The sequence below is a fragment of the Pelobates fuscus genome, chromosome 6, assembly GCF_036172605.1.
Source record: "Pelobates fuscus isolate aPelFus1 chromosome 6, aPelFus1.pri, whole genome shotgun sequence".
Classification (NCBI taxonomy): Eukaryota; Metazoa; Chordata; class Amphibia; order Anura; family Pelobatidae; genus Pelobates; species Pelobates fuscus.
Window position 1 is genome coordinate 258,153,963 of NC_086322.1, and position 12,102 is coordinate 258,166,064.

The 12,102-nt window shown below is 44.5% G+C and overlaps 1 protein-coding gene across 1 annotated transcript in view; it reads right to left on the minus strand.

Moving 5' to 3' along the window:
• Nucleotides 1-4,720: 4,720 nt before the first annotated feature.
• TEN1 (TEN1 subunit of CST complex) overlaps nt 4,721-12,102 on the minus strand; it is a 28,645-nt gene continuing 21,263 nt past the window's right edge. The window contains exons 4-5 of the mRNA XM_063425412.1: nt 5,116-5,267; nt 4,721-5,035 (exon numbers count right to left, since the gene is read on the minus strand). Of these exons, the coding sequence (XP_063281482.1) occupies nt 4,905-5,035; nt 5,116-5,267 (283 nt within the window). The 3' untranslated portion in view covers nt 4,721-4,904. The remainder of the gene's footprint in view (nt 5,036-5,115; nt 5,268-12,102) is intronic.

Below are 12,102 nucleotides of genomic sequence, written 5' to 3' on the forward strand. Positions count from 1 at the left end.
AAAACAAACTTTATTTGTGACAATATAATTTTAAAAAAAAAATATAATAAAATGCAACCTTCTTTCATTACTCCATTATCCAGTTCTCATGCTCCTGTGCCCATTGAAGGCACTTTCAGTGGTGGACAGGGGTCATCATGTGCACTCTGGTCGGTAACTACGCAGTCCCACATGCGATGCACAGTAGCTCTTCTGTGTTATCAGACCAGACGGGCTAGCGTTTGCTCCACACATGCATCAATGAGCCTTGGGCACCCATAACCCTGACACCGGTTCACTGGTTGTCCTTTAGTGCAGTGCTCCCCAACCTTTTTATCGCCGCGGACCGGTAAACGTTTGATAATTTTTCCGTGGCCCGCTTGTTTTGATTTAATAATTTTAATTTAGTGAAGAAGCTTGTCAGATATGAACACACATGATGTACACAGACACATCACAAAACGCAGTCACAGATATACACACATTAACACAGTTAATACATTCAAAGACAAAAAAAAAAACAGTCACATATATTAAAAAAACACACAGACACATACATAGTCAGAAAATCACAAACACAGTCACATAAAGTAAATAGAAAGGGAGGGGAACAGCGCTACAGTACTGATCACAAGGGGGGATAGAGCTGCACACCTGAAAGGAAGGGTAACCCTCAAACCCTTCAAAGAATGGAGAGAACAAAAGACAACAAATACAGGGTGCGCTAAATATAATAAAGGGAGATGAAAAAGTCTTTAGGTACAATGTGGACCTTGAGTGAGTGTTCTTGGGTTCTTTCTTTGGGATCTCAGTAGTCGAATATGGAATACAAAAGCAGAGAAGGGAGACCAATAGTGCAAAACCGTAATGCGGAAAGGATCACGAACAACACAGACGTGGAAAAGTGCCAACTTACAATTTAAAGAGCTAAGCCCAGCTCTAGGTAAAACAGCATACAGTGGTATATAGTACTCCCCACATGTAGGATATTGCTGGACAATTGGAGGTGTCTTCACAAGATTCTTTACACCATCCCAGACAGACGTCAGCATATAAAATATATAAAAGATGGAAAAACCCAATGGTGCAATAACTTTGGTAATACTGGAACAACAGACAACACTGAGGTCCTAAGAGTGCCAACTTACAATTTAAAGAGCTATGACCAGCTCTGAGTAAAACAGCATACAGTGGGGAGTTTAAATACCACTGGATCCGCCAATGCGCACACCCCAAAGGCCGGCCCTGTACCGTTTGATCCACGGACCGGTACCGGTCCGCGGCCCGGGGGGTTGGGGAACACTGCTTTAGTGCACCACTTTTGGTAGTTACTAACCACTGCCTATCAGGAACACCTCACAAGACTTCCCGTTTTGAAGATGCTCTGACCAAGTTGTCTAACCATCACTTTTTGCCCCTTGTCAAAGTCCCTCAGACTCCGGTCAAGACTTTACTTGAATATCCCTAGGGCTTGGCACTTCCGATCCAGTCGCTGTTTGGACATTACACTTGGGGAAAAGAGACCTGTCCATCGACATATGATTCATAATGTAGTATTGCATATATTAAGCTATTGGGGGGGGGCTATGTGAAGAACCTGCTTTAAACTTTAACCTGCTTCAAAACTTTAGCTGAGTGGTGTTTTCACTGAATTGGGCACTCAAGTATGCACTATCTGTGGATTTTATATATGTGTGTGTGTGTGTGGAGGGGGGGGGGGGGTTGTTCATGATTAAACTGATGCTTTGGGCATGTTTTGTGTTGTGAGGCTCTGTGTATGGGAGATAATTCAATTAAGTGGGGTATGTTGGAATCCTCTCCCAGACACAGACTCGCCTGGGAGGGATCACCTATACCTTTGATGGAGACACCATGCTGGGGGACTGTGCATATAAACCCGCATTGTTTTCAGTACAGGTTGTTGTTCTGTCCTACACTATGTATCGTCTGGCATTTGGGGAATTGGGCTATAAACACTAAAACAGCTTTTCTTCCAGGAAATTCAGCTGAGATATCCAGTCTGGATATCGAAACTCTTCTACATCTGGTGACAGCAGTGGGATGGTACCTTTGCAGTGGAAGGGAGCTAGGCCCAGCCTGCTGAGCAATGGAACAACGAATGGGCTGTGAATGGAGACAAACAACGTGTAACGGATCACCTGGCACCCCGACTGGGTACCTCCGTTATTGGATGCTCCTAGCGCTTCCTGAGTGCTGCAAGAACTCCAGCCGACACCATAACCCCCGTAGACTCCTTCCGAGAGCAAAACAGGAACAAGCTCTTAAAAGAGCATAGAAGTGATTATCCAAGGGAGCATGCAGAGCATAGCAATTCCCCCAATAAGAGACAGGACTCTAGATTGAGGGTGAAGAAGAACTGACTGTACTGGCCCATACAGCCTATTTTATTCACAATCCACAAACATAGTACTGCCCACAGGGTTTTAAAATACAACCAATCAATCCGTACAATACACACAGACTCTCCCACACAAAATCCTCCCCTCTGCCTGTGATATGATTACTGAACACAATGGTTAATATAATTATTACAGGCAGAGAAATACAGTATTATAAAACCTATCACAGGGACCCCAAAACATGCAATAACCCCATATATCCTCGGAACCGGGGGATCTGGGTGAACCACATATCCAAAACTCACCCAGATCCGTTCAGTAGTTTGGAAGATACAGTTTAATGCAGAACATATACAGGCGATATGAAAAATAATTACTGTATAATGTGCCCCCTGTTGTATAGTTTAAAACTACTGCACGATGTCTTTGTGCACCAAATACCGGCGAGATGACACCGTGTAGAAAAGTCCAAACAGTGTCTGTGAGTTAAAATGGCCGCTATCCATTGTTCTCACCATGTGCTTCATCCATTGTTCTCACCATGTGCCTCTGATACATGAAATGGTGGCAACCCAGTAACTCCACAGTATGTCTCCAGATGGTTCTTAAAGGGCCAGCAGCATAATAAAATACAATATGCCCAAATTAGTTCCTAGAAGGGCAATACATCCCAGGGCCATAGTCGCAGGGCAGGAGGCTGGCAAACAGGCCCCTCCAAAAACCAGTGGCGAGGTTACTTTCGCCACACTACGCAACACTGAAAAGGAGCACCAATAAGGAACTGTTAGAGGCAAAGGGGAAGATAGCCAGCAACAAGTCAAAGGCTATCCTTGTCAAACTCATGGAGGGTGACAGAGCCAGCAGTGCATCCTTCCACTCATCCACGGACTAGACCGAATTCCAGTGGGAAGTGAGAATCCGACTGGCCCTCTATGAAGCTCATCCATCCTTCCTAAGAAAAGGTCAGAAAAAATATAACAGAGGTCAATGCTTACCTGACCGCACAGGCAGAACAGAACATCCAGCTACAGGGAAATGCAGCACAGATATTCACTTGGAATATCGGAGCTCTTCTGGAATTGGAATGTCTAAGTAGTATGTTTTCTTCCTCCTTTGTCATTTCATGTTATGTAAATGGAGCAGGACAATATCCTGCACTGGAACTTAGGCTTGGGGCTGTGTTCCATTGCTAACCAGGGGTTTATGGGAGAAAAAAAAATACCCTCCTGGGAGGTAGAGTCACTTCCTGCTTTGGGATGGGAATGCATGCTGCTCCTTTTTTTGTGTATTAAACACACATTAAACAATGAGGAATAATTTCCAGTCTAATGACAAAAAAGTGGTAATTACATTTGGCATTGATAAAAGGAACATCTTCTGGGAACAATATTTTAAAAGGAAACACAAATTTCTTGCATAGTGTCTGACCTAAATAAGTAGTCGAGGTTTGTGCACGCTCTATTTTATAAAGTTTTTGCAAAAACAGAAATGTTTTGGAACATTCTGCCTCTTCTGTAGCATCTCCTCCATTCAAAAAACTTCCTTCATGCTGGTAAATGTACCTAGGGACCAAGTGAAAAATAAAGAATAAAAAAAAACAAAAACGCATTTGGAGGTTATTGCGCATAATCAGTGCATCTCTATGAGGAGCATTCAGCGTCAGTGCTGCAACCAGGAATCACCTCTAGTGGCCATCTGAGTGTTACAAGGCAGTAATGTAAACACTGCCTTTTCTCTGAAAAATAAGTATTTACATTAAAAAGCCTGTAGGGACCAGGCTGTAGACACCAGAACAACTGCATTAAGCTCTAGCGACTATAGTGTTCATTAAATGTCACAACTCCATAAACCTAGACTTTGTGTCCCAACCTCGTAACCCACAGCGTTTTGTTAGCTCTTTTAGACTACACTCCCAATTAATACGTACATGAAAATGAGCATGCATGCATTCATTGGAGGTATATCTACTAAACTGTGGTTTGTTTGTTTTGGGGTGCACAGAGTACATCTGGCAGAATGTTAAGTAGGGTTGTATTTTTTTTTTCATTTAAATTTGATTTTAGTAAACGTGAAAATTACCTGTCAGTCTAAAATTCTGTCATTTTCATGAAATAAATTTGTAACTGAATGACAAAATCAAGAGAGTTGTGTTTTGGAAACAACCAAATTAACATCTTGATCATAACCCAACTGAAATGTTAATCATCAGATTTACTTCCCAGCACGGTTGAAGGAACAGACAGACAGTGTAGGATGCATAAAGACAAATGGCAATAATAACTTGCAACAATTTACCAAGTAACACAATTATAGGTTTCAGAAACAGTTTATGAAAGTTATATATAACTCCAATTCCCCCCCCCCCCCCCCCCCTCCTCATTTTAATTGTTATTTAGAGAAAACACAAAATAGTCTACTCCGAATCTGGGTTTATGGCCTCACAAGATAAAGTGCACAGTCTGGAGTATGTATTAGAGGAGGACTGCACATTTATATTTAAGCTGCACATATTTAAAAGCAGCTTCAGTGTATAGACAAGTAATACATAAATGATTTGGGCATTTGTCATCTCCCACCAGTGTCTTCATGTCTTCCTTGAAGATAACTTCTCTGTTCTTCCACTGCTTGCTGGAGAAGAGAAAGGTCAGCACCATCAATGCAAACCAACAAGCGCGCACACAGTATGGGACTGGCATCTGGAAACAGATAAAGTAGCAGCAATTGTTTCAGTATCTGCAAAATAGGTAATTTGTTGAAATCTATGTTTTCAACTTACCGGACTCCAATTCCCCCAATGCCATGTAATATGATCCTAAGTGGGCAGAAAAGGGCTCTACAAGAGTTGTGCGCACTTGTAGCTGGTGCTGGGTAGAAGCGTGTTGTACTGCAAGTATGGCTTCCGAGTTAGCCATATCATAACTGTTAAGTCTGAATAGAAAGAAAAATAAATAAAAATAAAAGATAATCAAGAATGCAGTCTGATGGCACAAAACAGCCAAATATTATTTACTTTAAAAGTTCTATACATGTGAAATAGTTGCCATTCACAATCAGCCTTATTTAAATTTTCCATGAGCAGTCTCATGTTAGATGCCAGCATCATTAAAGCGACACCAAAATGTGATTGGCCAGCGTTGCTGAAATTACGCTGTGCTTGCATAATATTGGCATAAACCGCCTCACTTGATTTTGGAATAAAACACGGTACGGCTTTGGTTGAAGGAGGAGTGGCTTGCGTCAGGAATAACGCACAACATTCCTTTAGTCAACAGAGGAGCGGCTTGTATCACAATTGATGCTGATAGGATGCATGGCATCAAAGCAAGTGCATTTATGGTGTCATGGTGGGTGGGAGGAGGGGCATATGGGAATTTAAATCTCTCTATAGTAAGATTAGGGACACAATGACCGCTATATGCTTTTTTAAAAATCAGTTATTTATATTTTAATGTGGTGGTTAGATACCAAGCACCGGTCCCCTGCTATATAGCAGTTGCACCTCTGAGGGTTTATTTTAACTATTTGCCCACCGGTTGCTTGCAAATAGTGTCTGTTGCTTGCAAAAAGCAAACAATAATTAGCTTATTAATTCTTATGTATACATTTAGTCTTTGTTAATTTTCCACATCCTATACATTCTACAGGATTCAGATGCGTTGATTTAAAACCAGACACAAAAAGTAAAGAAAGTACATACATGTAATCACACCACCAAAAGTGTAATAAAACAATGTATCACCTGGACATGGATACACAGATAACAGTATACAAAATACCTAATGTCAGAGTATCTAGTATATATCAAGAAGATCTGGTAAACATAATAATGAATAAATAAAAAAATTAAATAACCACCTCATAGGAGCATACCTTAAAGCGCTACGGAATCTGTTGGCGCTATATAAATTGCAATAATAATAATAATACCTGACTATTCATATGTAGTGATGTCTCAAACAGTTCGCCAGGAACCGTTCGCCAGCAAACATAGCGTGTTCGTGGTCGCGAACACGCGCGATGTTCGGTCCGCCCCCTATTCGTCATGGGGGTGGGAGGGTCTGGGAGGGAGGGTCTGCTGCTGATTGGCTGGAATGTGTCTGCTGACTGTGAGGTACAGGGTGAAAGTTTACTCAATGATGACGAATAGGGGGCGGACCAAACATTGCGCGTGTTCGGCGAACTGTTCGGGACATCACTATTCATATGTCCAGGTGATACATTGTTTTATCACACTTTTGGTGGTGTGATTACATGTATCTACTTTCTTTACTTTTTGCATAGACTATATTGGGGTTAAGCCCCTGGAGTCTTGGTTTGGTACTCTAGATAGCTGGATACACCTGGACGCTATCCCTTCGTTATAGCGGTACAGGTGTTACCTCCTATCTTCTTTCTTGTTTCTCTAAAACCAGACAGAATACATCTGGCTAAATTGTGCAGAGTTGGTCAGTAGGACCGTATTTAGACTAAATTTGGCTTTAGTAAACATGAGAATTATAAGTCCCTCCAGAATTCTGTCATTGATGAATGTGACGAGTGCCACCAATCTGTGCCAAGTGCCACCAGTTTAACATCCACGCCATTATGTTGTCAGGTATGGTCGTCTGGAAAGTAAACAGCCCAAATGAAAATAAAGGGTAAATCTGTGTATGAAAAAACAAAGTGAAAAAATTAACCCGTTGGTTACATTTGCAATCAGTGAGTTTGTGACCAAGGCCTTTTTGCACTTTTTCTACCAGCAGCATTTGATTACAGGAATGTGTTTCACTGGGTTCTGGAGTAGGAAGCGTCTCCGTCACTGACAACAATGCAGTTTCGACAAAAAGGGTTAAAATGGCAGGACCACTGCACCCAGACCACTTCATCTTAGTGAGGCTCAAGGATGCAAGAACAGAAACCTATTGTATGTTTTAAAAAAAAAAAATGCGAGTTTAACCCTTTCAATGCAGGAGTATCTTGTATTATAATCAGGCCTACTGACCATTTGGTCTTTCAAGCTTTGTATACAGTAATACTTTAGGTACGTAATAAGAGATACAGAAGTAGAGAGCAGGACATGAAAATGACACCCTGTAACATAAAATATATATATAGCTCTGTAGTGTCTAGGGGAATATTCATGCAGCATTGCATAGGTAAAACAATTTGTTTCCATAAATCCCTCTTGTGTTTACAATACAGCCAATACACATGTGAACACACAATACACATTGGGAATGGTACCTAGCCCTCCTCTATAAACCAGGGTATAGTATTACCTTGTCTGCCTGGTAATCTGGGGCCAGGAAAAAACTCACAGTGAAAAAAAAACTCACAAAGGATAAAACCAGTGAGTGAGGACCACAACCGCACAGACATGTCATTCCTAGCGCTGACACCATATGTGATTGTAAAACACTTGCAAATAAATATGTTTGAAGCATGGTTTATAAAATGATGAGTTTTAAAGTTGATTGAAATTAAACTACATGTTTGTGAAGGTTAAGGTTTTATTGGGAATTATCCCCATAAGTATATGTTAAAGGGACTCTCCAGGGCCCGTTTTCCTGGAACTAGAGAACCCTACAGAACCGTCCCTCCTGCTCCCCATCTCATGTTGCTGAGGGGGTAAAACCCCATTCAGACACTTACCTGAATCCAGCACCAATGTCCCTTGGCGCTAGGTCTGGCTCCGCCTCGCTCCTTTCGAGACGTAATGCGCATGCACGGCAATGGCACCGCGCGCGTGGATTAGACCTCCCTATAGGAAAGCATTATTCAATGCTTTCCTATGGGGATTCCGGCGACGGAGGTCCTCGTGCAGAGCGTGAAGAGCGTGAAGAGCGAGCGTGCAGAGCGTGAGGACGTCCAGCGTTGTTTAAGCGACCAAAAAGAACCCGGAACTCCCTCTAGTGGCTGTCTGATAGACAGCCACTAGAGGAGAACTTAACCCTGCAAGGTAATTATTGCAGTTTATTAAAAACTGCAATAACTACACTTGCAGGGTTAAGGGTGATGGGAGTTGGCACCCAGACCACTCCAATGGGCAGAAGTGGTCTGGGTGTCTGGAGAGTCCCTTTAATATTATGTATAGAATTAGTCTGTTAGTCACTTGCTTGAGAATGTGTTTTAGTACTCATCCTGTCCAATCAAGCGTTTATGTATAGTGAATGCTTCTCTAATCAATACAAAAGTGTTCCAAAGGGAAATTATGTAAAAAAAATGTTGTAATAGATGAATTGCATGAAATATTAGCAAAGCTAAGTTAAGTACATGATACACCCATAGGCGTGCGCACGGGGAGTGCCGGGTGTGCCTGGGCACACCATAATCCCGCGGCACGCCTATGGAGTGAGACCGGCAGGGGAGATCTCAGGGTCTCCCCTGTCGGCTAATGCAGAGCCAGCGCTATCAGATCGCCGGCTCTGCTCTAAGCCTCCATGGGCCGGTGGGGAGATCAAAGATCTACCTCACCGGCCCACAGCAGCATGGAGGGAGGCAGGAGAGGACCCGGAGAGCTAAAGCCAGCAGTCCTCCCTCCCTACAAAAGGTAAGAAGGGAAGGGGGATATTTATTAACTAATCTGCCCCCTCCTCCACCCCCACAAATCACCCAAACATACAGCACACACACACATAGAGCACACACAGCACCCACACACATACAGTACACACATACAGCACCCTCACACACACAGTACACTAACAGCACCCTCACAAACACACAGCATCCTCACACACAGCAGACTAACAGCACCCTCGCAAACACACAAATCAGCATCTTCACATCCCTCAACAAGGCTCAGTTATCAGCACGGAAAGTCTTCTGCGGGCTGTGCCACCAGCCGTTTCTGCCCATCGGGCCCCCGCACTACCAGGACACAGCCTTTCTAACTGGAAATGGCTAATTGCCAGAGATTCCACTACTCCAGGGGATCAGACCGTGGTTGAGGAGGCAGAGGATGCTCCAGAGCGAGATAAGTCACCATTTTACCTTTCCACTAACTACTTTCCAGATCGCAGGCCCTATTTCTCATTTCTTTCAGAACTGGGCAGACCTCTCCACGGACGCATGGATCCTACAAACTGTACGAGGCTATCGCATTGCATTTGAGACAACCCCGGTCTGACAGTTTCCACTGCGCGCTGCTCAACGTAACGCACGCGGACCTGATAGATTCCGAAATGCAGGACCTGCGTACCAAGGGCGCTATTCAACCGGCCCCAAATTCGACCGGATTCTTCAGCAACATTTTCCTGGTCAGGAAGAAGACTGGAGAATTTTGCCCATTTATCAACTGGAGGACATCCACCTCCTCCGGGATCTGCTTCGAGACAACGACTGGTTCACCCAACATTGATCTCAAGGACGCTTATCTGACTATCCCGATCCACGAGCAAAGCCGCTCCTTCCTCCGTTTCCACTGGAACGGAACAGCTTGGCAGTTCACTTGCCTCCCGTTCGGCCTCAGCTCGGCCCCTAGGTGCTTCACCAAAATGCTGAAGCCTGCGATGGCGCATCTTCAGGCCCGCGGCATAAGATGTAGCATAATCTCGACGACATACTGATCTTCAACAAAAGAACTCCGAAACCACACTGATTATACAGTACACCTGCTGGAATCACTAGGCTTCGTGATCAATCGCGTCAAGTCAGCACTGGATCCTGCACAATCAGTCCAATTTCTGGGCTTTAAAATAGACTCCAGATCTTGTACTCTTCGTCTTCCAGCCGCAAGGTCACCTCCATCCGCAGGGAAATCTGGAAGGTTCTTCACATGACGTCCATACATCTGCGCCTACTGGCACATATAGTAGGTCTTCTGTCCTCATCCATGCAGGCTATATTCCTGGGTCCCCTACACTACAGGGCCATGCAACGCCTCAAGATCAAATTCCTACGACAAAATCCAACTTACGCTCTACCAGTCCCGATGTCAGATGACGTTCGGGTGGAACTGCACTGGTGGCTGAACTGCATGCAGGCCTGGAATGGCCAAGCCATATTCGGAAGCCAACCGGACTTTGTATTGGAATCGGAGGCCAGCCGGTAAGGGTGGGGAACGACGGACGGCGACACCTCCACGGGAGGAGTCTGGACCTCCAAAGAACTGTCGTTGCACATAAACTGCTTGGAGCTCCTAGCAGGCTCATTCGCCCTCTGCAGTCTGGCAAAAGGAAAATCCAATTGTTGCATCCTGCTTCAGATGGACAATATTTTGGCAATGTGTTATATCAACCACCTTGGAGGCACACGCTCTCAGGCATTAGTAGAACTCCCAGAAGAGATTTTCGACTACTGCCTACCCCGCAACATTACGCTACTAGCGGAATATCTGGCGGGGGAATCCAACCATACAGCAGATTGGTATTCACGCCACTGGCGAGACGCCAGCAAATGGCAGTTTTTGCTTCTCTGAACGAGGTCCCTTCTCCCTCGACTTGTTCGCTTCTCGCAACAACCGACATACACAGGACTTCTACAGTTGGCTACCAGATCCGGAGAGCATAGCAGTGGACGCATTTCTGCAACAATGGCCGAAGTGTGAAGCCTATGCCTTCCCGCCCTTCGCAATGATAACGAGAGTTCTTCAACGGACCCGACTACAGAGAGTGGTGCTGACGCTCCTAACACCTCTATGGCAAGGCCAACCCTTGTTCCCGGAACTATCATGCAGGGATCCACTTCTCCTGCTGTCCGACCCAAGGATCTTCAGGAGCCCGATGGGACAACCCTATCCTCTAGTCGTGGAAGATCGCCTCCCCCTGGTGGCCTGGACACTTTCTGGGGTTCCTGGGGCGTTGGAGACGTATCGCAGGAGGCTAAGGACCTCCTCTGGGACTCCTGGGCACCGGGAACTAGGAGATGTTACCTATCTGCATGGTAATCTTGGGCCAATTGGTGTTTGATCCCTTTACTGCGCCTGTTCCCTCTATCCTAAACTTTCTTGCCTGGAAAAACGTATCGGTCTATTAAAGTGGTACAGTCAGCCATTTCAGCGGCTCATATCCCACTCCAAGGGATTCCAGTTGGACAAGATCCCCTCATTTGTAGACTTCTTCGGGGCATGAGGCTATGCTGCCATCCGGAACCCAAATACAAGAGACTCTGGGACGTCAGTATCGTCCTACAATTTTTGCGAGATTGGCCTCCAAATGATAATTTGTTCCTTCGCCAGCTTATGGCCAAATTCACTTTTCTCCTCTGCTTGGTCTCATTTCGATGGGTCTCGGATGTCCGCACTTTCCGACGCATTTTTTTTTTGCCCGGGGGGGGGGGGGGGTTACCTTTCAGGTCTTATGCCATACCAAATCAAATTCTTCCACTTTTTTTTTTAGCCCTTTTTCCCTTCTGCCAACAACTTTGTGAGGTATTAACCCTACGTTGCTATGAGGAAGCTACTGTGACGTTGCGATCTCCTTCGTCCTGACAACTTCTCATCTCTTACGTCTGCCCTTATGGTTATAGTTTCAGATGGGTTCGTTGGCTGCTCTCTCTCGCTGGGATAGATCAGGCCTTTGGAGCACACTTCGTGCAGGGGGTTGCAGCCTCATCGGCGGGGGCCTCACTTCCTGACATTTTACGGGCTGCGGATTGGACGTTCTATTTCTAGCCTTTTCTCTCTTATCTCAGCGTTAAAATTGCAAAATATGAAGCCTCCTGTCATGTGGTGAAATTGAAGATTATGTAAGCTGTAGTGTACTAATAATATTAATTTTAATAATGAGTATTTTCCCTCCTTTTCTCTTCTCTTACTGTTCTCCGTCCACTTTTTTTTTACTAC